A 23,515-nucleotide genomic window follows, 5' to 3' on the forward strand; every position below is an offset into this window, starting at 1 on the left:
GGAAGGCAATGGAAAGGATCCCAGGCCAGCATTCCCACTCTTGATTTCCTCAGGCCTGTGGCTAATGCCCTGACGGTCCTCTAGACCCCAAATAGTGGGGCTGACTCTCCGTTGGCTCTGCCTAGCAGGCCTCACTTGAGGCTTCTACGCCTAGAGGAGAGGGTTATATGACTGCCTGCTGGAGACCAGAAAATGGTCTCTACCATGGCCGGGAAGCAGTGGCCCCAGAAGCCCCTGGTCAGACCTGCCCAAGGAGAAGGCCTGTCCTTCACCCTGAGCTGCCATTCACCCTGACCAAAGTCCAGGCCTGTCAGGAAGGTTTCCTTGTCCTGAACTAGATCCTTTTCTCATATACTGTATTTGATGCTGGTCTAGCTCCGTCCCTTGGCCCACATATAGCTGCTTCACTACGCCACAAAGTCTCAGTTTACATATATGTAAGGTGGGCCTTCAGGATGGGTATAGGGAATCCAGTGGGGGCTGCTGCACATAAAACCCCAGAACCCAGGTCAGGACTGTAATATCGAGGAAGGTTCAATATGGCTTCCAGAGCAACCAAGCCAGGATTGGGAATCAATCTATCCACTCAAATTTTTAATTATAATATTGATGATGGTGATCATAATGAAATTGTAATGGGGGTGAAGATGGTGATGATAGTGATGGTGATGACAGTGCTGAATGATTGATGAAATGTTGGTGATAGCGATGGTTTTGATAGTGATGATGATAGTAGTTATGATGGTGGGAGTGATGGTGGTGGTGAGTGCTGGTACACCTTCTGGGTATACACCTCACCCGAGCAACTCTGCAAATGCTGACTAAGTGAATACAGATAACTCCAGGCTTGCAGGGTGGCTTAATCACTATCCTCTTCTTTGTAGTTAGAAAAAACAACTATATAATTTGTCCTAGGTCCCACAGCTAAAGAAGCAGAAGCAAGGGGTCTGGAGAGATGACTTGGTAGGTAAACGCACTGGCTGCTCCTGAAGAGGACCCAGGTTTGATTCCTAGCACTTACATGGCAGTTCTCAACATCTGTAGCTCCAGTTCCAGGGGATCTGGCACTGGACCTCTTCTGATCCTTGCAGGCACCAGACTTGCACATGGTGCACATATACACATACAGGCAAAACACCCATTCACATAAAAAGAAAGTGAATGATTCTTTAAGGAAAAAAAAAAAAGATGAAGATAAAACAGGAGTACAAAGTTGGCCCACAATACATTTATTTTTAATTTTATATGCATCAGTGTTTTGCCTGTATGTATGTCTGTGTGAGAGTGTTGGATCTTCTGGAACTGTAGTTACAGACAGTTGTGAGCTGGCTGGTGAGAACTGGGAATTGAACCCAGGCCCTCTGGAAGAGTAGTCAGTGCTCTTAACTGCTGAGTCATCTCTTCAGTCCCCAGGATACTTCTAAAGAGTCAGAAGAGGTCCAGTGAGATGGCTCAGTGGATGATGGCACCTGCTTCCAAGACTGATGTCCTGAGTTAGATCTCTGGTCCCACATGGTAGAAGAAGAGAATCGACTTCCTCAAATCATCCTCGAACCTTCACACGCACACCAAGTCACATGTGCACCTGCATGTATACACATGCCCACAAATAAATAAATAAAATGCAGTAAATATGAATAAAATGGCGGTGGGTAGTGGTGGTGCACGCCTTTAATCCCAACACTCGGGAGGCAAAGGCAGGAAGATCTCTGTAAGTTTGAGGCAGCCTGGTCTGCAGAGCAAGTTCCAGAACAGCCTGGGTTACACAGAGAAATCCTGTCTCAAAACCAAAAACAAACAAACAAACAACAAAAAGAATAAAATAGCATTCTCCTTACAAACAAATAAAAGGTAACAGCGAATACAAAGCCAGCGCACAAACCATACATGGTATTAGCAGTCAAGAGCATAGGAAACTTGGGGTATAGCGGGCCAGAGCAGCTGTTCTTGGGGATGGGGGCCCTGACAAGACTGCCTTGCAGAAGCAGTTTCAACCCAGAGTCCTAAGATTCTGCAGGAAGGCACTGTATCTTGAGTTTGGGGTCCTCCTGTTCCTCTCTCTTCTCATTTGGCCGCTGACCCTTCCAATCCTAGAGATCTTTCAAGAGATTTTATCAACAAATGACTGCATGACGGGGTGAAGAGGCCCAGCCGGCTGTGTAGGCTTGCCCTTATTCCAGAATGGCTCTTGGCTGCCCCCCAGTGGCTACTAGGGGCAGTAGAGGGGGATGCGAGGTGACCTTTCAGGATGACGCCTTGGAGGCTTGAGGACAGAGAAACTCACTGTGGCTCCTTCAGTGGAGGCTCTCACCCCTTTATTTTGAGGGGTCTTGAATTTTGTGCTGCAAATTTTCTTATAGGAAGGGTCATCTAGATCTCATGGGCCCTGAAGATGGGATGACAATACCAGTGCTGGGGTGCTAGGAGGTGCAGACAGATGGATCCCCGGGACTCATTGGCTGAATCAGCTGAGATCCAGACTGAGAGACCGTCTCAAAACACAAGGTGGATAGTACCCAAGGCACAACACATGGAGTTTAGCCCTGGATTGCAGGTCTGTGTTGCTACACCTGGACTCCAGGCACTGAACCCAGATCCTCATGCTTGTGAAGAAAGCATTGTGTTGACTGAGCCTTCTCTCCTGGCACTGCTCCCACCCTGCCTGCCTGTCTGTCTGTCTATCTATTATCTATCTATCTGTCTGTCTATCTATCTATCTATCATCTATCTATCTCAGATAGGGTTTGACTGTGTAGGCCTCTCTGGAACTCACTGTAGACCAGGCTGGCCTTGAACTCACAGAGATCCACTGCCTTTGCCTCCTAAGTGCTGGGATTAAAGGCCTGTGCCACTATGCCCTCTGATGCTATTTTTGTTTTGTTTTGGAGATCATTCGTTGACATCTTACAAAAGACCAAGTCTTAGTCAAAAAGGTCGGAGCCCTTGTCCTCACTGGATACTTCAGAGTACTCTGTTGTTTACTTTCTCCTCAGCCAGGTTGGGGCAACATTTACAGTGGTTGCTTTAATGAGAACACTGAGTCAACTCACTGTCATGTTGGCTAAGTGCTGAGATCCACAGACGTAGCCCAGTAAGGGCGGATGCTGGCCTGTTGTCTGCTGGGCAAGGTACTAGAGGCAGTGAGAGCTGTAGCCCAAACACGGGCCTCAGCTTCCTCAGAAGGACCAAGCGTCATAATACTAGCTGAGGAAGCTTATTTATTAGTTTAATTACTCTTTTTTTCCTACTAAAAGTTTGAGGTTTTCTACTAATTTTTATTTTAGATTTTTGAGACAAGGTAGATCAAACTCGACACTCCTACCCAGCACCTTCTAAGTGCTGATACAGGCATGCATGACGCTCCCCTTCTCCTGAAGGTTTTGAGCAGATGGAATACAGTCTATGAAAACTCCTACCACAACCTTGTCTGCTAATTCTAAAATCTAGGTCAGTTCTGGATCAGTTTCCATGGGCTGCTCTTCCTCTCGTTAGTGGTCACATTCCCTTGTTGTTCAATCTGTCAGTCCTTGAGTGGATTCCAGAAAACCTGAATTTTCCCTTTGTTGTGAACTTCATGCAGCCGTCATGTTCCATTTTTTTTTGGGGATGCAGTGGAGTTAAGTGGCAATATTTTGATGCTTGCAGGTCCTGTTTTTATGATGTTAAGTGGACCTAGACATTGTTTAGGGCAGTTATCAGAGGCTAGACCTTTCTGAACACTACCCAGGGATATGTGCACTAAGCTTTTCCACCTGTTTCCTGTCCCTGCCCTTTTTAGGACTGCTGAATTTGCTGAGTAGGGCTACTGCAGATTTCTGGGGTTCCCCTTTGGCCACACTCTCCTGACTAGCTCTCTGGCTGCTCCATCTCTGGCCACTAAGGAGGCCTTCAGGGTTCAACTCAACATACACAGATGCAGCCAGACCAGCTGCAGATCTCAAAGCTACAACATAAACACATGCCTCATGGCCTTCCAAGGGGCTTTGGTGTTCTCACTTCTGAGGCACACTAAGGATCTAGTGGAAATCCCAGACTCAATGCTCTGACATGACTACTTGCCTTCCAGGTGTGAGGAGGAAAGTGCAGCTTCAGTTTCACCAGACCCCATGAGAGTCCTGGGAAGGTGATCTCCATGTAGGGTGCATATGGCATGGAGGGCTCTCCCTAAGATCATTTAACTGGGTGTATACGCCTGAGGCTCCAGTCCCAGAGACATCAGGAGCACAGTTCTACAAATAAGTGAGATAAGTGAATCCCCATACGAAGAAATGCAGTCGTAGGAATTCGTCAACAGTGTAGACTGGGAGAGTCTTAGGTCCAGGCTGGTTGGTAGCCTCTTTAACGTGGGAGGCCGACTGCGCATTATGGCCAATGCCCGGGAATTTTCTTTCTTTTTTTAAAAAAGATTTATTTATTTATAATTACATGTACAGTGTACTGAGATTAAAAGGCGTGCACCCTCTGGCCAGACACTCACAATCTTAGTACCGATCGTGTGGCGGCCAGAGCAGGAGTAGGGCAGGGCCTGGGGAGAGCTGGAGCCTGGGCACGCACTTAGTTCACAAGTGGGGGGAGGTCCTTGAAGAGAAAGAATGTGCAGCGTAAAGCCTATGGTAACGCTCATTTGACCCGACCTCAAGGATTGGGCTTCCCGTCCCGACGCCACCTTGGCCTCAGTGGTTTCGACTGAGACGCTGCAGCTGGATTCCCAGCACAGCGGACACCGGTCCCTGCCTCCCTCCGCCAGGCGCGGCCATTCCTCTGAAACTCCCGCGGCGGCTACCCGGGAGCGGATTTCCAGGCGCAGGTCAGGGGCGTCGGCGTTCCGGCAGGGCGACCCGGCTTCCTCCGACGTCCTTCCATCCTCGAGGGCGACCGGCGCGAATACAGGTCGCGCTCCGCAACCCAACTCCAGGCAGGTGGAGAACAGCGGGACGGAGGGGCGGGGCTCAGGAGGGAGGCGGGGCTCAGGAGGGAGGCGGGGCTCAGGAGGGAGGCGGGTGCCGCGGTGGGGGCGGAGCCAGACGGAGACGCCCGCCTAGGTTGGGGTGGAGCCAGGCCCCGGGTCCCAGCTCTGTGCGGAAGAGCCCGGGCTTCCTTGTACCGGAAGCGGAAGAAAGGACACACAAACTGGCCTACGGGACGGTGGATAAGAGAAGCGTGACCCGGAAGCATTCACCGACGAACCGCCCCTCCCGCCCAATAGCGCTGCCTGGGACGAGCCACTTCCTTTCTGCGCTCCCGCTGGCCTAGCGAGCAGGTAGGCCACGCGGCGGGCGGTGTGCGCGGGTCGGGTCGCGGTGGGCCGGGTTGGGGAGGTCGCGGGCGTGTGGCCCGGGCGCTCGGGAATGGGTCTGGCCGGGGCCGCAGTCTCGAGTGCGGGCCTGGCCGACCTCATGGCTCGCGCGGTGACTCCGCAGGCACGGCCTCGACATGCAGAACGACGCCGGCGAGTTCGTGGACCTGTACGTGCCGCGGAAATGGTAAGCATCTGAGGTCCTTGCCTGTCCGTCCGCGCGGCCCCGCCACGCCTGCGTTCCTCACCCCTTTTCATCCACTTCCTCCGTTTCGCGGCCCACCACACGCACTGTTTCCTTCCCTCAGCTCCGCGAGCAACCGCATTATTGGTGCCAAGGACCACGCATCCATCCAGATGAACGTGGCCGAGGTGAGCTGGGAACCCGATGGTGGGGCTTGTCCCCGGGGGAAAGGAAGGAGGCAGCTAGGCCTTTCCGTGCCTGGCTTGCCAAGCATTGGTGGTTTTCTAATAAGTAGGCTAAACCTACAGCGCGGGATCGGGTCTAATCTCCTAACTCCTTTTCTCTATACAGGTTGACAGGGTCACAGGCCGGTTTAATGGCCAGTTTAAAATCTATGCTATCTGTGGGGCCATTCGAAGGATGGTGAGTTTGTTTTACCACGTGGGCCTTTGTCTTGTAGTACTGTTGACATTTGAGCTGCGATGGTGTCCCTTCCTCTGGAATAAGTGGTTGGCAGGACAGGTTTGCTCTTGCCTGCTTAGGCCTCGACACCACGGAGTGCCTGCTCTAGGAAGATTTAGGTGGTTGGTTCTTCCTTTATGTAAAGCTCATTCTATCTCTCCTGGGTGTGAGTACAATTTTTGGGTCTGATAATACATGCTCTGTTCTGGCAAGCCGGGAGCTCTATGAGATATTCAGGGATTCATTTTTAATTTTAAGGGTGAATCAGATGACTCTATTCTCCGATTGGCTAAGGCTGATGGAATTGTCTCAAAGTAAGTGGAGGTGGGGCTATCACATTGGGGTTGAGTGGCCTGGGATTTCCCAAGAGATACGGCTTTTAATATATTTTTTTTTTCCTTTGTTAGGAACTTTTGACCAGAAGAGGTCGGGGAATATTTGCTATAAATAAAAGTGAGAAAGTACCTTTGTCAGTTGAGTCTGCTTTTAGCATGTGGGCAGGGCTGGTGTTTTTTACAGTGACCTGAACAGGGGCAGCACACTCAAATCTGAAAGGAAACAAACTAGAGTATGTTGCAAAACCAAGTTTTACTTAACAAAAACATTTTAACACCATCCATTCAAAACCTACCCAACACACGACATTCTGAGGTCAGATACTCTCACAAACACTTGTGCCTACTGTTGGGTGCTAAGGGCGCAGCACCAGGTCTGTGGCATTGGGTCACAGTCCAGCTGGACACCACGGATATAGCTCGGGTTTCTGGACGCAGTCGCCAGGATCATTTGGTTTAAGGGTTGGTTTTGTTGCAGCAGTGCTTTACACCACACAGCAGCAGCTCTCGGCATCACTGAAGAGGACAGGGAGGGAAGGACTTCCAGCAGACCAGCTTGGTAAATAAAAACCTTATAAACTACATAAATATACAAGCTTAAGTTACTGCTGTTCACCAGCTTTAACATTAACTATACATCTAGAGGAAGCTGCCTGGGTATGTCCTCCAAGGGTAGCTTGTAAGTTGGAGCAATGTCTAGGAAGTTAAATGATGGGACTACCTTGAAGATGACTTTTGCAGGGCCATTGTCTTGCACCCAAGGTGCTCTAGGGGTATGGGTTTGCTTATACCAGCATAAGCATGGTCAGAATAAAACACTGGTTTGTCACTATGAGCAAGGTTCCTTCATGCTCAAGCTGTTACTGATTCTCTGGTCCCAGGTGGTTGGATGGTGTCAGGCCTGAGAAGCATTAACATTGCTGGGGATGTGCTGAGGCTGTGAAGCTGAGCAGCTGCTAGCAGTAGGTCTGGTATCTACTATGGGAGCCTAGGCTGGTGACCAGGCTACAGGGAAGGCCAACAGTCCTAAAGAAAGCAAAGGGACAATGCACAGTGGGTGTACAGGCAAGTTGACCTAGATGGCATGTCCGTTGCTGATAGAGGTGGCAGGGCCAGTGTCTTCCTGCCTGAAGGTCAAGTGTGGTTTCAGAGTTACACCAGCAAACCTTAGCAGGACCAAATCCCAAATATAATACTTTTTCTGCACCACAATATTGCTTAGGAAAGTCAAGAGCCTCAAGTCAGCAGTTCTCCTAAAGGTCCAATGCTGCAGGCAAAAGTTTCTGGCAAGAGGCGTGGGTGGTTTTAGCCAAGCCCTGCTGTATACGTGATGGCATAGGGGTTTCACAGTGACAGATGCTTTGACAAATGTCCAAAAAATAAAATTAGAATGGGTCAAGGTGCCTGCCTTCCCCTCTACCTTGACAGCAAAGGAGGCAGGGTATCAGGAGATGGCGTAAGTGTGACTGGCAATATCAGCACGTTCAGGTCTGGACACCTAGGTCTCCACAGGAATGGTCTCACATCTGTGATAGGTTGCAAAGGCTGGACCTCAGGATTCACCACAATGTAAACCAGACTGGTCTCAGGCACATGAAAAACCAAGCAAGCCTCACACTGTTCATTTGCTCCAGGAAAATTCTCAGAAGCACCTTGAGGTGTGTTGTGCTTCTGAATGAAAGCGGTGTCTCTTTCCAAGGAAACGAAGAGTCACCTTGGGCTGTGAGGGGCAAATGCAGTATTGGAGGAGGGATGGGACACTAGTTGCCTCTGTTCTAGCCAAGCTACATGCCTTTCTACCAAGCAGCCTCCCTGCAGGGTGCACTGTCGGGGCTAGAACTGCTGGGTGAGGCGTCTGTAGTGAGGTAACACTTGGTTCTCAGGGAGGTACAGGGCCAGTTCCAGAGCTACAAGCACCGTGAACTCAAATCCAATGAGATCTCTTCTGTTGAACCGGAATCTTTCCTCCAGCTTCTGCAGTGAAGGAAGCAAAGGGTGAGTGGGTCAGCCCACCTGGGTCCCCACCTAAGGCTCAGTGCCTGGCACGGGGTGCTCGTGCTGGGTGCACATCTCTGCACTCACGTCAATAAGCTGCTTTACTTCGCTCTTGCGGAGGTCACTGCTGATCTTGGCGGCCAGCAGAACACAGGCGCCAGCACACAGTTTGCGGTTCTGTTTGTTGAGCTTGCCCTGCAGTACAAGCTTCTCAAAGTACACGTAGGCCATGGATACGGTCACAGGTTCCAAGCTGCACTCTTCAGACAGGTTCCGCATCTCCCGTTTTAAACTGTGGGTGGGATGGGAGCCATGTCCCTGGGGCAAATCTATGGTCACTGAGACTATGACGAAGCAGCAGCCACCCTTCCATGGCTATGCCACGTGTTGTGGGCTGTCAGAAAAGACACTATGTTCTCCAAGGAGAAAGCCCAGGGTCAGGTTATGTGGCTGGGTAGGGGTATCTGCCTGGTTGTTTCTTACCTCCTAATTTTGCTCAATGTCAGTTTGATATGAGGGAACTTCTCCCTGAAGGTCTCGTTCATGTCCTTTTTGAGGTCTGCAGGCTTCACATACTCTATAACCGTGGTCTATAACAGAAGTAGAGGTAGGTGGAGCCTAGATGCCTTGAGAGTGGATGCCTTGTGGCCTGGGTTTACAGACATGAGTATGGGATTTCAGAGAGGTACCGGTATTTCTGAGGATAAAATGACTCAGCTTGTCTGCCCTCTGTAGATATATGCCCAGGCATCCAAAGCTGACCCCAGAAGACTGTCCAGCATGGCTGGCTATCTTGCTTTGGCACACTGTCCTTGTCTATAGCCCTGTCCCCCTACCTGCTGGTGTTGGATGGGGACAAGGCACCCTGGAATGGCTGTTCTGGGTTTCTGGGTGCTCACTCAGTTTATTCCTCGAACCCTAAACAATGTTAGGGCTACAGAACTCACCATGTATGAAGCAAAGATAAGTACCCGCTTGTGCTTCCCACATGGCCACTGTGGGTCATCCAGGAGGTTGGGGTTGTATTCTAGTGCATCTCCCCCATCGTTTCCTGTAAGCAGAGGCAGCTATTGACACCCTAGATCCTGATCAGAACCCATGCCACTCCTCCCCTACCACGCCCAAGAAGAGGCGTCACCTCACAGCAAGGCTCCCAGGTCAGAGGGACTCCAGGTCAAGGGCCAGGGCTTGAGTACAAGAAGGGACATCTGGACAGAACCCCCTTCCCACACTGATGCTTTCTTCTGCCCGGTTCAGGCAGCGCCTAGGGCCACACTATCTGGAATCCTTTTCCTCTGAGAAGCCTCAGTGCAGATGTGGCTTACACTGCTGTCTGCCCTGTCCCTGGCCCAGCCAGTGCTGCTGCCCCCCTTGTGCCATGGCTAAGGCACCTCGACTACACTACCTAGTTCTGTGCCAGCCGGTGTTGACTTGGTAGGCACAGGTTTGTGTCTTGAACCTGGTGGAGCCCGGGGGATGCTGGGCCGAGGCTGGGGCAGCAAGCCATGGTTGTCATTCTTGTGTGTAACCAGGGCATTAGTAGGGTACAGGAACTTTGCATAAGACACGACCTGGAAAAGCAATCACATTGGAGCTCAGTCCTGCTTTCTCAGGCCAGAAAGTGCAACCGAGTTCTGCTTCCCTCCACCCTCCAGCAGGGAGCCTGAGGGCCACACTGCTACCCACTTGAGAGGGGCTCTTATGTCAGAATGTCAGCTTCCATCCCTGACCTGGGGTCTGCAGTGTGCAAGTCTCCCCATTCTGGAAGACCCCTGGCCTTGGCCCACTGTAACAGAAGCATGGCTAGGTGTGGGATCCCAGGGGGTCACCTACAGCTGGCAGTGGCCATGTATGGTGGACTCTTAGGTTCTTTCTTGGGGTGGTATAGGCCAGCTAGTGATAGGTATAACAGGATGCGTGGCCTGTTCCCAATACTGTGTCTTAGATTAATGTGTGAGGCACCTGTCTGCCTAACTCTGGTGGCCATTGGCTGGCCACAGTGCTCTTGCCTTTCCATCTGCTCCCAGTTCAACGCCTTCCAACTCAAAGACCATCTCAGAAGAAACAGAAACGCCGCCGGATGGGTGCCTCTGCTTCTGGCTGTCCACCCTCAGGTCACTGTAATGACAGGAGAGGGGAAGGGCTGTAGTCCCTCTTCCTGCAGTCAGTGGGTGGATGCTTGACCCACAATGAATCCAGGTGGCAGCCTCGTCTGCTCATCCACCCACACAGAAGAGCTCCTAGCACAGGAGGAGAAGTAGATGGGCATGACCTTGGAGGTGCATGACAGGTTTAAGCAGAAGGCAGTCTATATCTCACTCTTGCTCCAAGCAGATGTCATCAGTCAAAGCATTAGGGAGCCACCACTCTGGAACATCCCTGAACACTCACCTGTTCTTGGGCTCAGATCTGCTTCCCTGGGTGCTTCTAACCCTTCATATGCGGTCACACTCAGCAGCTGGCCTGGGATCCTGAGAACTGGCTACCTCCCACTCTAGACAGGAGGTTTCTCTGTGCCGACTATTGTTCTGTGGGGTCACCACAACACTACCCCGCCCCAACAGCTGTTTCCTTCTTCCCTGAATTACCTTCAGGACACAATTGCCTGGGTTGGTCCTAAAGTTTTAGGAGCGTATCTGAGGGAGGGGCAGGAATATCTCAGTCAACCCATAGATAGTTTCACCAGAACCTATGGCCCCTAGGGAATAAAAACCTGAAATGCAAGTTCCTAGGCTGTGGTGGAAGATGGTGTCCTGACACCCCATGAGTCTAAGGACCCAGTGAACACTCAGTGATGGGCTACACTGATACCTTGTGGGCTGGGCTCAGCAGGACCAGGGCTTATCAGTGTACACAGCACGGGATCTTACCTGATCCGTAGGCCCTCTCCATAGGGCAGGACTGAGAAGGCTGCACACAGGGACCGCTTGGCACAGATGAGCACAATCCTGTGGGAGGCCCAGGTGAGAGCAGGGCAGTAATTCTGTTCTGCCTACATCTGGGTGATGGGAAACTGCTAGAGCCATTGAGGGGACTTGGATTCAGGAAGTCAGGCATGGTATCTTAGCACTTGGGCCTGATTCCCTAGAGTTGCTTAGTAAGTAAGCAACTGCCTGTTCCCTGAGGAGCACAATAGTGCTCCCCTGACCCTGTAACACACAGGGCCATAGACTTCATGTTTCCTGGAAGCACAGGTCACCCAGGAAAGGGCAGGCCTCATTTGCACAAAGATAGGGCACAGGAAGGTGAGGCCAAAGTTCATCAGCATCAAGCCTCAGTGGTCCAGACAAAGGCAAGGCCTAATGCTACTAGAGAACATCCAGATCTAATACAAAGTTCAGTATCCAGGGGCTTAGGACCCAAGGCCTTGGGTCCTCAAAGCTGTAATCATAGCCTACCCTCACAGTCTTAGTGCTCAGGTCCTGCAGGGAGCAACATTCCCTGGAGATACCAGGGTGACCTACATAGGGAAGGGGGACTCTGGGAATCCAAAGTGGTTCCCAGAGTGTGTCAGAGTGACTGGTAGTGTGGTGCCAAGGGACACACCCAAGGCACTGCCCCTGCACCAGTGCAGGACATGCAGCTGCCCAGAGCCCAGCCTAGCACTGTTTAGGGAACCAAATACCAGTTTGAGTTCAGCCTCCCACAAGTTCCTGATATACCATACCTCCTTCTGTGTGTGTCCCCAGTGTGACTGCTTCCCAAGGTTAACCACGTCTTATCCTGTGTACGCACCCCCCCCCCCCATATGAGCACACTTTTTATCCTGGGCACGTCTGGGGGGGGGGAGGCATTTCTGCCTTCCTACTTCTCTTTCCCAAAGACCAGAGTCTATCTAGCTGGTGGCTCTTCTCTGGGATTGTACAGGGCTGGCTTGCTGGCTTGGCCATGTTAGCCAGGGTCCAGCTAATACAGAGGAACATGAGCACCCAATTCTAAAGGGTCAGGAGACAGGCCATGGGTGATGAAGCAGGAGCCCTGGAGCTGAAGATGCTGCTGCTAACAAGGGGCAGGGCCCAGACTTCACATGGTCTTCCGAGACACAGCCTGGGCCCGCAGTGTGGGGAGCCCAGTGGACAGTTCAGGGCCAGGCCCCGCATGCTCTTACCTGCTGTTCTTCGTGTCATACTGCCTCATGTTCTTAATGAAGTGGGTTTTCTTCAGGCCTTTGTGTCTTGGGGATCCAGATGCATGCTTGGTTCTGTAAGGTAAAAAGCAGGTTGTTCTTGCCTTCTTTGTGGCCCAGGGGTCAGAGGCAGTTGGGACTCAGGACCTTGGAGTAGGGGCAGGTAGGGTGTATACCTCTGCACTGAGGCACATCCCACTGCATCTTCCAGAAATTCGAGGGAGCAGCGCTGAGATGTGACTCGTCTCCTGTAGGGAAGACATCATGACCTCAGAAGAGCCAGGACCACAGACTCTAGGAAGCCTTTGCAGCCAGGGTCCCTCAACAGAACTGAACTAGTGTGGGAATATGCAGGGCAGGGCGCTCATGAAACTGAAAGGCTTCAAGAACCTGTGAAATAAGACTGCAGTGCAGGTCTCTGCCGGCTGCCGCTGGGCCTGTATGTCCCTGTCGGCCGCCGCTGCCGGGCCCGTCTACCTCTGCGGGCTGCCTCCGCGGGCCTACCTGCGTCTGCTTGTCTCCACCGTCGTGCCTGTCTACCTCTGTGGACCGCCGCTGGGCCTGAATGTCTCTGCCGGCTGCCGCCGGGCCTGAATGTCCCTGTCGGCTGCCGGGCCCGTCTACCCAATGACTAGGTTTTTAAGGTGGAAACTTCCAAGATGACCAGCTTATTCCTTACCCTCCTGACCTGAGAAAACAGCCTGGAAGCTGAAAACAAAGACTGAAAGGGTTTTTCCCTTCACCAATAGGACCTTCCCCTGCCGACAGCCCACCAAAGAGTTCAAGGTGGATGATGACAAGAGTTATAGCCAACTGACTATCCTAATTTCCTTCAAACAACCCTAAACTAGGGAAGGGAGAGCCTTCCAAGGATTAGATCTTAGTCCTTGAGAAGAGACTGGAGTTTTGGGCTTCTGAATCTGGCGTCCCCCTGCTTTGTGGAGGGTCTTTCTCTGTGGGTCTGCTAGTGTGTGTGCTTCCTCACGCTAATAAATACCTTTCTTCAACTGCTAAAAAAAAAAAAAAAAAGACTGCAGTGCAGAGGGAATCCTGTTCCCTGCCACAAGGTTGCCAACCTTCCCTAGGTGGGAGCATCTGGTACACAGAGGTTCCAACAGGCTACATCTCTCAGAGGGCCTGCTTGTACCAGGTTTGGGTTATGGCCCATGCCAGGAGCACAGTGTAAGCACCTGTATAGGCTGCTACGGCTATTCAAGTCAGACACACACACACACACACCCTTCCCTCCCAGGAGCTGCTCTGGGGTCTAGAACATTCTTTTCCAAATCTGCAAGTAAGAATTCCCTCCTGGATTTTGGGTTCTAGCTCTGTATTGCCCTTCAGGAAGGCCTGTTGGTGACAGTCACTAATGGAAGGTAATACCTCTGCCTTGGCAGCACTGATTCCTATGGGTCAGGCTGGCTCCTGTGTCCCCCATGCTTGTACCCAGTAGGGCAGGGCATGGGAGGCAGTTTCCCATCACTGTGAGCCACAACAGGGCTTCTTCAGGCTGAGAACTGAGACCCCACAGACCCACACCTTCACACCGAGACAACAAACTCAGGCACGGAGTCCAAGGTCTAACAACTGCGGTCATTTACTGACCTTCTGGTCCTTACAGGACACAGTGAGTCAAAGTCACAGCAAAGCTACAGGGTAGGCTTCTGGAGACCAAGGTCACAGTGTGGGAAGGCAAGACACGGTCTGTGGTTCTGAGGTTGAAGCCTGCTCTGAGGCCTCTGCCATTGGGGAGTCTGTGCCAGCATCCCCCTGAGAGGACAGAGGCATAAGGAACCTCAAGCTGAGGCTGAGGCTGCACCAAACACCATGGCTCCCTGCCACAGCCTTTGAGAATGAGGGGCCTGTATCCAGACCCAAGGGGGCTGTAGCTTTCCATCTCTCTTCTCCTATTATTAGACAAGTGGTACATGTTCATAAAGGAAACATAAGGAATAGCTAGGCATGATAGTATGGAGGATGTTGAATTTGAGGCCAACGTGGGCTATAATAGACCTTAACTCTTTTTGTTTTGTTATTATTTATTTAATTTTAAAGACAGGGCTTCATGTGGCCCAGACTGGCCACAAACTCAATAGGTAGCTAGGAATGACCTTGAACTCCTAATCCCCCAGCCTCCACTGCTGCCTGTTGTGACTACAGAGAAAAGCAACTCCTTCAAAAGCCACTCACCTAAACACCATGACTTCTGTCAGACACCAGGACTACTGTCTGGGCTTGGATCACTGTGACAGAGTCACAAAGATACCATGATTCAGTCACTTCTTGCCACAGCATCTGTGGGTCTCTCTCTGTCTCTCTGTGTTTATGTATGTGTACATGTGTGTGGTGTGTGAGTACATGCATGTGGTATTGAGGATCTTGAGTCTCATACATGGTAGGCAAGTTGCTCTATCACTGAGCTAGACTCTAGTCACACCTGTCAAATGCCCCTGGCCCATCTTGTCACTGTGGTGCAGGATGCCTGGGCCATTAAGGATTAGTGATATGTGTCAAATGCCCTGGTTCATCCTCACTCCAAGAGAGTCTTGGATGTAGAAATCTGGCCAAGGAATTCACCAGGACACATAGTCTGAAACTTCCCAAACAGAAGCTGACGTTACACACATGAGCCACCCTCCTCCTGCTTGGACCTCAGCAACTGTCCAGGCATTTTCAAACAAAAAGAGTCGAGCCAAGTGCCTGTGGGATGATTGCATGGTGGGCAGACCCCCTTAGACCCGGCACTGCTGACTTAATAGCAAGCTCCTGGGCAAGCTCAAAGCAGCCAAATGGCTCTCCAGGACACACGGCTACCAAGGCACAGACGGTAATGCCTTTCTCTCTTCCTGTAGCAGGATCCACGGGTGTACATGCTCTGAACTCAAAATATTCTAGAAGTGCAGCCGACGATGATGTCAAGCACTGTCACACAGCACTGTTAGGACACCACCCACTCAACAATGACGATGGAGAAGGTATTGCAGGAGCTGGTGGATGGTGGCGGCAGAGATGTTGATGATGTAGCTACCTACTTGGGATGGCAGTGGCACTGTGGACAGTCACTGGTGGGGCAGTGTCGATGGTGATGGCAGCTGAAGTGCCTCGGTTGTACTAACTGCTGCTGTGCATACACTATGCTTGGTGTTCTTGTGCCTCACTTTGCTCCAAGTTCCCTCACCTGATGGGCACTAAGTGGCTACTTCATAGTTAAAAAGCTTCCAGTGGTGTTGGAGGCCAGCAGCCAAAGGCATATCAAAGACACAGAGATGAGGTGAGCCTGACATCCAAGGCCATCTGGGAACCGGGAGAGGAAAGCCCCAGGCTGGCACTGAGCCAGAGGCCCCAGGCAGGAATGCCAACAAGTGACTCAAGATCAAAACCTCTCAACCGCTTCCTTCAGGGCTCTGTGGCTGGCTGGACACAGAAGGGTTCCCAGACAGGGAAATGTAGTCCTCAGTGCAGTATTCCCAGTCACAGCCATGGGGCCTATGGCTGTGAGGCTGCCTGTCTGTCTGTCCTTCCAGAGTTACGGTTGGGGGGCTCTTTCACAACACTGGTGGTTTCGCTGACTTGTGAGTGTGTGTACAAGTAAGCCCAAGTTCCCTGATCAGTGAGTCCTCTAGCTGGATTTGGAAATCCAGCCATGAGCCTCTAATGTGCCAGAGGTCCAAGTACTCTGGTCAGTCAAACCGTTCAAGGTACCTGTAGCTTAGAAATGCCTCTCCTTGAGGACAAGAAAAACCTGCATATCAGACATGGGGATATGGAAAGGAAGGGTCATATGGGGAAGCTGCTACTACCAAACAGGCTGAGCTTCAGCTTGCTACTAGAAACTTCTAAAAGAGCTCCTGGGTCTTTAATGTTGGCACCTGCAGATCCAAGCATGCCCCCTAACAGCCCCTCTTACTGGGATGCTAGTGGAATTACGTCCCTTCCAAATCTGTATGTTAACCTGGGACCTCAAAACAAGACTGAGCTTGGAGATATGGTCTTTAAAGAGATGAACAGGGGTGGCCCTTAATCCAGTGTGACTGGTGTCCTCAGGATTAAGGCACAGACACACAGAGGGAGGGCAAAGTCTATGAGGCCAAGGGTGAGGCCTTAAAGGGAACCTGCCACACCTTCTTGGGCTTCTAGCTTTCAGAATGTGAGAAATAAAGTCTGTTGTTTAAAGAAACCCTGTCTTGAAAAACGAAAACAAAAAGTCCTGTTTGGGGCTGAAGAGATGGCCCAGTGGTTAAGAACCCTGGTTGCTCTTTCAGAAGACCCAGATTCAATATCGCCTGTAACTCTAGTTCTAAGGGATCCAACACTCTATTCCGACCTCTGTGGGTACTAAGCACACACACGGTACATAGAGACATGCAGGTAAACACCCATACACATAATTTATCAGTCTATTGTCTGCAAGGGCTTTGGAATGGCTCTGGACTTCATCTGTGCAAGAAGGTGCTCCCTGGTGCTCTGCAGGACCACCGTGTGCTGACTGCATGCAGGCCCTTGGATTATGCTGCATATTTTGGCAGCAGCCATTAACTAAGCATGAACAGTGGGGAGCTGCATCTGGTGGACGCCAGGCCCATACTGCCCCTGCAGCATCATTAACTGAGGTCCCCTTCCAGCAGGATAGTTGGTTCACAGAGGTGTGGCATGGTCATATACCTGCTCGACAGGTAGGGCCATGCAGCTCCCCAAACATGCCCTTGCCTGTGCTTGTCACAGAAGCAAGGGATACAGCCACTACCTCACACCAACACTTCAGAGGCTGTGACACTCACACTCAAGTGGTGGCATAGAGGTCAGTCTGTCCAAAGTCACACAATAGTGCAATTCAGTCCAGGTCCTGGTAGGCTCCAAGATTGTCACAGTGATCCAAGTCCATGGTTCTCCTGTCTTACATAGTTACTTACATCTATTAAATGACAAAAGCCCCAGGAGCTTGCAGAAAACCAACCAAAACGGAAAACAGAAGTGAAATGATTAAAGACACCTCCAGAGGACCCTGCAGCTACCAGCTGGGCCTGTGATAGAAACAAGACACCAGCCCAGGGAGCTCTGGAGGAGGGAGAACAGGTGAGTGCAGGCACCTTGTCTAGAAGCACGGACAGAGGGAAAGGCTAGGGGCCTGGGACAGGAGGGATTAGGACCAGTCAGAATGGCAAGCTCAGACAACCTTACTGCTAGGAAGGTGCCACATGAGTGCGCACAGTGTGATGGGTGTTTAGGGGACAGAATCTGCCCAGAGAGGATTAGCCAAATGCTGAATGCACAGGTCTGGAGCAGAGAAAGGCAGCTAGCCTGAGGTGGAATGTGGAACCTGAGGGAAGAGTCTGGGACCTGAAGGAAGAGTCTGTGTTCTGAGGCCCTTAGGGCCACCTGTCTGGCATGGCATTCCCTGAGGTAATTATCCAGGCAAGGCCAGGTGGCTGATCATAGCCCTGGGATCTCATTTGCAAGTCCACAGAGGCAGTGTGGAGAGCTGTGTCAGATCTGTCCTCAGCTGCCGGCTTGCTCTTCTTGCCACTTTCCAGGCTCTCTAGGAATGGTGTGCTCCCTCAGGAGCTTGTGAAATGTTCCCAGTTGGTCCAACATCTTGTTCCCTGTGGCTTCTACCTCCCTCATAAGCAGGTTATTTGTAAACCCAATCCTCAGAACTGTACCAGGGAGGCACTACTCTTATTCCATTTCAGGTAGGGAAGCTGAGATACAGAGCCATTCAACTTGTCTGAAATCAAACAGCTGGCAAGAGAGGAGTAGAGGCCTGTGTCCACAGCTCAGCTACTCTGAGGACAGGCCAGGTTCTCCTAGTGCAGACCCTGTGCTCAATAAACAAGACAGGATCACACTTCACAGTGTGCCCTGCACTGATCCTACTGGGAGTAAGGGTTGTACTGGGCCGGGCGGTGGTGGCGCACGCCTTTAATTCCAGCACTCGGGAGGCAGAGCCAGGCGGATCTCTGTGAGTTCGAGGCCAGCCTGGTGTACAAAGCAAGATCCAGGAAAGGTGCAAAGCTACACAGAGAAACCCTGTCTCAAAAAAAAGAGTTGTGCTGGTTAGTAGAAGGGCAGACATGTGGGATGTCTGTGCATATGATGCTCAGATATGACAGTCTATGTGACAAAAGGTGTCTTGGTCAGGAGATGGCTGAGGAGGGTGTGAGGAAACCTAGGAGCTGGTCTATGGAGTAAATGGTGGCCACACATGGCGTATGTCAACAAACATACATGGGGGGGCCTCACACTCAGCTTCCATGTACTGTTTGCATGTACCTTGGCACCTCAACTTGAAAACAGCTAAAAGCAGATAAACAAACAAAAACACTAAAGAATAATTTGGACTTTCTGTTGCCTCAGCTAACACTCCCCAGACAACTAGAAAAGTCCAAGTTGTGGCAGACCTGGACTCTGCATCTCAAGTTGCCTATTTATACAGGACAGTGTCTACAGTGTCTACCCTAGCTCCATGTGCTCTCTCCATGTGACTGGGAAGAAGAGGCCAGGGGTCAGGAGTTAAGAGGGCTTACCCATTTATTGGTTCTGCTGACCTAACTCAGCTCAGAACTACTCCTTAGCAACCTTGCTGCCAAGGGAGTCCACCCCTGCTCTTCAGTCAGCACCTGAAACCCGACTACAGACCTTAACACCTGCTTCTGTATGTGACAGGTTTCCTTATTTGGTGACTTGAGAGATGGGGAGAGGTCTAGGTAGGGCCACCTCCCTGTGGCTGAGATTCTGTCCCTATTAGGGATCCAAGGAGAGTGAATGGTCTCTGCAGGCTTGGGGCAGACTCAGGAGCCACCTGCCATATGACGGGCTGCAGAGGAGCCCCAGCAATGAGCCCAAGCAGTACTTCCACTGTCATGGCCAGCATGCTCAGGGCCTGGGAGCCTCCCCTGCTAAGGAAGCACAGGTGGCAGCAGCCTATCAGGTGTTCAGGGCTGGTCCCCTGCTTGAGCATCATTTTGGCTCATCACAGACCCATATCTGCCAAAAACCAAACAAATAAGCAAAACCCCCCCAGTCTCCTGATGGGTTTCACTTAGTCTTAGGCAAAGCAAAGGTGACTGGTCCCAGCACTCCATGCAGGGCCTGTGGTCTAGCAGCTTCACAGAGAAAGAGTGGGGTCTCGGGGCAGGCGCAGGCACCTGGCTGTTCTAGGAAACTGACTACTCCAGCACTTTTCAGCCCCTGTGAGCAGATGCTGGGCACAGACTAATGCGTGCATGCTAAGTGGCTCAGTGGCTAGCTAGGGCTGTCTAGTCCCACGTCCAGATCAAACTGAAGCACAGCCTCCTGCCTCCAGGCTATGCCCAGCTCTCTGATGGTGGGTGCGTTAGGCTGCAATTTGCAAAGTCATTTGCGTGTGTGGACTTTCCCTTCCCCCTCATTTCTGCGGCTGATACTATGCAGGGCTGTTGTGAGTTGAAGTAGTTCCCCAAAAAGATCCATCAAAAGCCCAGCCCTTGTCAGAGGCCTTAACTAGAGACAGTCTAGGAAGGGGTCACAGTAAAAGGGGGACAAGGAAAAGTCTATGAGGACACACATGGAGACAAGGAGATGGAACAACACAGCATGAGCCACAGGGCACCCTGAGGCCCGTAGAGGCACCTCCACCCCCCAGGCTACAGCCTGACCTCCAGTGACTGGCATCATCCAGGGCTCAGGGAAGAACATGCTGCTGTTGAGAGCTCCCAGGTTTGCATCCTTTGTCACCCTGGCTCTGGAGGTACATACATGGCTTTCTAGGCAGAAGGCGGCAGTGGTGAGGTAGCTGGAATGCATGCTTCAAACCTGATCACAGATCTGGAGCTGAGCCTACACCCAGGCATGCGGCAAAACAGATGATAAATAGTGCCAAAAGCCCCATGCAGAAAACCAGGGTGGTTCTGTCAATAGCTAGAAACACTGTTGGGAGCCCCAAGTTGTGACAAGTTGTCACTTTACTGAATCCTTAGGATCATGTGACCTCAAGGAGAAAGAGCTTCATGCCAGCCTATTACAGAGGGGGAGAATGAGGTTCTAAGAGACCCATTAGGTGCTCAAGGTCACAGAGTTATTGGATGGAGGAAAGCTGGTCTGCATTCTTTGTGACAAAGCCTTCAGGGACTCGAGGGTTTTGCTTCTTAAAAAGCAGACAATCAGGCAGAGAGATGGCGCAGCAGTTTAAGACCACTCACTGATCTTCCAGAGGACCCAGAGTCAGTTCCCAGCACCCACATGGCTGCTCACAACTGTCTGTAACTCCACTTCCAGAGGATCCAACACCCTCACACAGACAGACATGCAGGCAGAACACTAATGCACATAAAAACAAAACAAAACAAAACAAAAGCAAAACCAGAAAAAAACCAACAAATCAAGGAACTAAATAAATCTGGGAGCCAGTAGCTCCTTTAACAGGCCAGCTACTACTGTCTCTCCTAGTCACAGGTCGGGAGCTGAGAGGGTAGAGTCCTCTTTCTAAGGGCCTGTGATCATGATAGGAAGGATGACAACTCTAGGGCAGTGACAAGAACTTGGAAGCAGAGCCCAAGAAGAAAAGACGTCTGCCACAGGCAGTTGTAGTTGTGGGCGGTCAGGCTATCAGAATGAATGGAAATCAGAACTGGGAGGGCAGGAGATGGCTCACTGGAGGAGCTAGGGAGGCAGGAGTACCAAAGGGTGCCTCACCCACACAAACTTCACCCTGATTTTCAGTTTTGCTCTTCACAAGGGGTCGAGCTAACACTCTGGGACAAACTGACCCCTTGATCCCAATGGACCCTTCTATGTCCTGTACAGAAGCATGGCCTGGCCCCTACCTGCAGGTTAAGGTGGTGACCACAGAAAGTTCAGACCCTTCTGGCCACGCAGACATGTGATGCAGGGTCAGATGTCGGAGAACTTTTTCCCATCACAGACCTGGGAGGCACCTCATCACTGTGAGCCTACAATTTAGCCCTGCTAGACTTGTCCAGGGCTCCCAACACCTGGGAGCTACCTGGCAGGAGTTCTGCTCTAGTAGTGGGGCCTGCCCAGAAGGGACCACAGTGGCCAGACTTGGCTCCTACTGCCATTTTCCAGGTGAAGACTGAGAATGTAAGAGGGGGCTGAGGAGGCTGAGACCCACATGGTACCTGGTAGCTGTGGACACCGGGAAGTGGGCACAGTCAGGGGATGAGACAGTGGTTAGGAATAAGAGCTGCCCTGGGTTAGACTGAGGGGTCCCTAAAAATGATCCAGGCAGGGCAAGAAGTACAGAGTGCAATGTGACAGGTCCTGAGTCCAGCAGGTATGGGATGGTGAGGAGGAAGCTCTGGCCAGGCGTACACGGCTGAGAGAGTTGAGAAAGTGTGGGTAAGACCCTGGCCCACAAGCTGAGGTGGACACACAGCACATACAAAGTGTTTGTGAGTCCCAGGGCTTAGGGTAGTGATAGAATGGACAGGGGAGGGATGTGTCTGAAGTCACTTGGCTGAGGGAACTCTGAAATCCTTGTTCAGGGGAATCTCAAGGTGAAGAACCGTTCCCAAGAACTGTTCCCGGAGCTGACAGCTTTAATGGAACTATTCCCTGTATCTGGAGGCTGACAAGCTTCAGGATACTTCAACTCTGTGTCATGGGTTGACAAAGCTCCACTAACCCCAAATTTGTTCCCTGTATTTTGGACTGATGCTACCAGATCACCTCAGCCCAAGTCAAGGGCAGATGGGACTGCAAGGTGCTTTGACTCTTGCATGATGGGGTGATATGCCCTTAAGTACTTGAATGATGGACCCTGGGGCCACCCCTGGGCTGGTGGGCTCAGGCCATCCTGACCCTTATGTCCTGCTAGCTGATGGATCTCAGGTGACCTCACCTGTGTGCTGCATGAATGGATCCACCTCACCCCAACCACGACCAGGTCTGCCGAGCCCACAGGTCACACACCGGGCGCTGGCTAGGCCTCTAGGCCACCCCAACCCCAGCATGCAGCCCGCCCCGCCCAGCTCACTCACCTCTGGCGCTGCCCGTCCAGGCTGAGGCCGGCGGGCGCCGTGGTGGGGCTGAGTAGGCCCTGGGGCGCGGGCCTGGCTGGCAGCCCCGGGAGGCCTCCGGGTGGAGCGGGCGGAGGCACAGGCGGCTCGCGGGCCTCGGTGGGCGGTGGTGGCGGCGGCGGGGGCTTCTCGCCGCCAGGACCCAGGCTCGGGGGCCGTCCGTCCAGGGAGATGTTGTTGAGGAAGAAGAGAGCGGCCTGGCGGCGCCGTGAGTCCCCGCGCCTCCGCGGCACGGACGACGGGTTCCGGGCGGCCGGCGCGGGCCTGGCGGGGCCGGGGCCGGACCCGGGGCTCCTCCCGCCGCGGCCGCGGCCATGCTCGAGTGCGCCGCCGCGCCGCGCCGCCGAGCTGCTGCCCATTGGCCGCGGCGCGCCTGCATGCAAATGTCACCTCGTCACTCGCGCCCATTGGCCCTGGCGCGTCCACATGCAAATATAGCCCCACTGTCCCCGTCCATTGGCCGCAACGCACCTACATGCAAATGAGCTTCACTGAGCCCTTCCATTGGCTAGCGAGGTGTACCGTGCCCTAGCGCTCCCCTGGGTCCTAGAGGTGGTTTAATCTGTCTGGTGTAGGTTTGGTGTGGCCACCGGCCTCCAAACACCGCAAGGTCGGTGGCTGCACAGCACCTGTGTCCTGTCCTCCTGCCCAGGACGCAGTGTGTGTGTGTGTCGGGGGAGGGCGGCGGCGGCAGACTCTGCAGAATGCTCATTATGGGCCGCGGACTCGGGGTGTGACCCGGGCCTGGCTACTTGGTTTCCAGGCTGTTTCTTAAGAGCTGAGAGGTTCCTCTGGGCTGAGCATCCACCCATAGAACCACCCGAGCCACAGATTCCGGGCTGTGCCAGGGGGCCCACCTGACATCCCTCACTGTCTGCAGACCTCCTATGGTCTGAGGACAGCTGGCATCTTCCTGGGTTGCCTAAGTTTCAGCATGGGTGTGGCCTTGAGTCTGCATGGTGCTCAGTCTTCAGTTTCCTCTGCGGTCCAGTGGCCAGGCCTTGACTATACAGACCTTTTTGGCTATGTGCTGTGTGTGTATGTCCGTCCTCAGCGTAGAGAGGCTGTTGAAGCCTGCCTTCATCCTGCCACCATATGCTC

General features: G+C 52.2%; 3 protein-coding genes across 3 annotated transcripts; 1 reads left to right on the top strand and 2 right to left on the bottom strand.

The window, feature by feature from the left end:
- Window positions 1-4,295: 4,295 nt before the first annotated feature.
- Window positions 4,296-5,192, bottom strand: LOC119087915 (translation initiation factor IF-2-like). The gene is made up of 2 exons (XM_037205458.1): window positions 4,784-5,192; window positions 4,296-4,578 (listed from the first exon to the last, which is right to left on the bottom strand). Exons 1-2 carry the CDS (start codon window positions 5,173-5,175, stop codon window positions 4,560-4,562), a joined length of 411 nt encoding a protein of 136 aa, XP_037061353.1. The 5' UTR covers window positions 5,176-5,192; the 3' UTR covers window positions 4,296-4,559.
- On the top strand, window positions 5,191-6,411 carry Rps21 (ribosomal protein S21). The gene is made up of 6 exons (XM_028885333.2): window positions 5,191-5,260; window positions 5,421-5,483; window positions 5,605-5,668; window positions 5,832-5,903; window positions 6,201-6,256; window positions 6,350-6,411. The coding sequence occupies exons 2-6, from the start codon at window positions 5,434-5,436 to the stop codon at window positions 6,357-6,359; spliced, it is 252 nt and encodes an 83-aa protein (XP_028741166.1). The 5' UTR covers window positions 5,191-5,260; window positions 5,421-5,433; the 3' UTR covers window positions 6,360-6,411.
- Window positions 6,412-6,511: 100 nt separating this feature from the next.
- Cables2 (Cdk5 and Abl enzyme substrate 2) lies at window positions 6,512-22,733 on the bottom strand. Its single transcript, XM_028885332.1, is given in 11 exon segments — window positions 6,512-8,251; window positions 8,360-8,564; window positions 8,756-8,862; window positions 9,220-9,323; window positions 9,678-9,843; window positions 10,282-10,390; window positions 11,143-11,220; window positions 12,381-12,473; window positions 12,575-12,646; window positions 22,376-22,694; window positions 22,697-22,733. Coding segments are annotated over 11 exon segments (1,428 nt in total). The 5' UTR covers window positions 22,731-22,733; the 3' UTR covers window positions 6,512-8,110.
- Window positions 22,734-23,515: the final 782 nt, after the last annotated feature.

This window comes from Peromyscus leucopus, chromosome 4 (genome assembly GCF_004664715.2).
Source record: "Peromyscus leucopus breed LL Stock chromosome 4, UCI_PerLeu_2.1, whole genome shotgun sequence".
NCBI lineage: Eukaryota > Metazoa > Chordata > Mammalia > Rodentia > Cricetidae > Peromyscus > Peromyscus leucopus.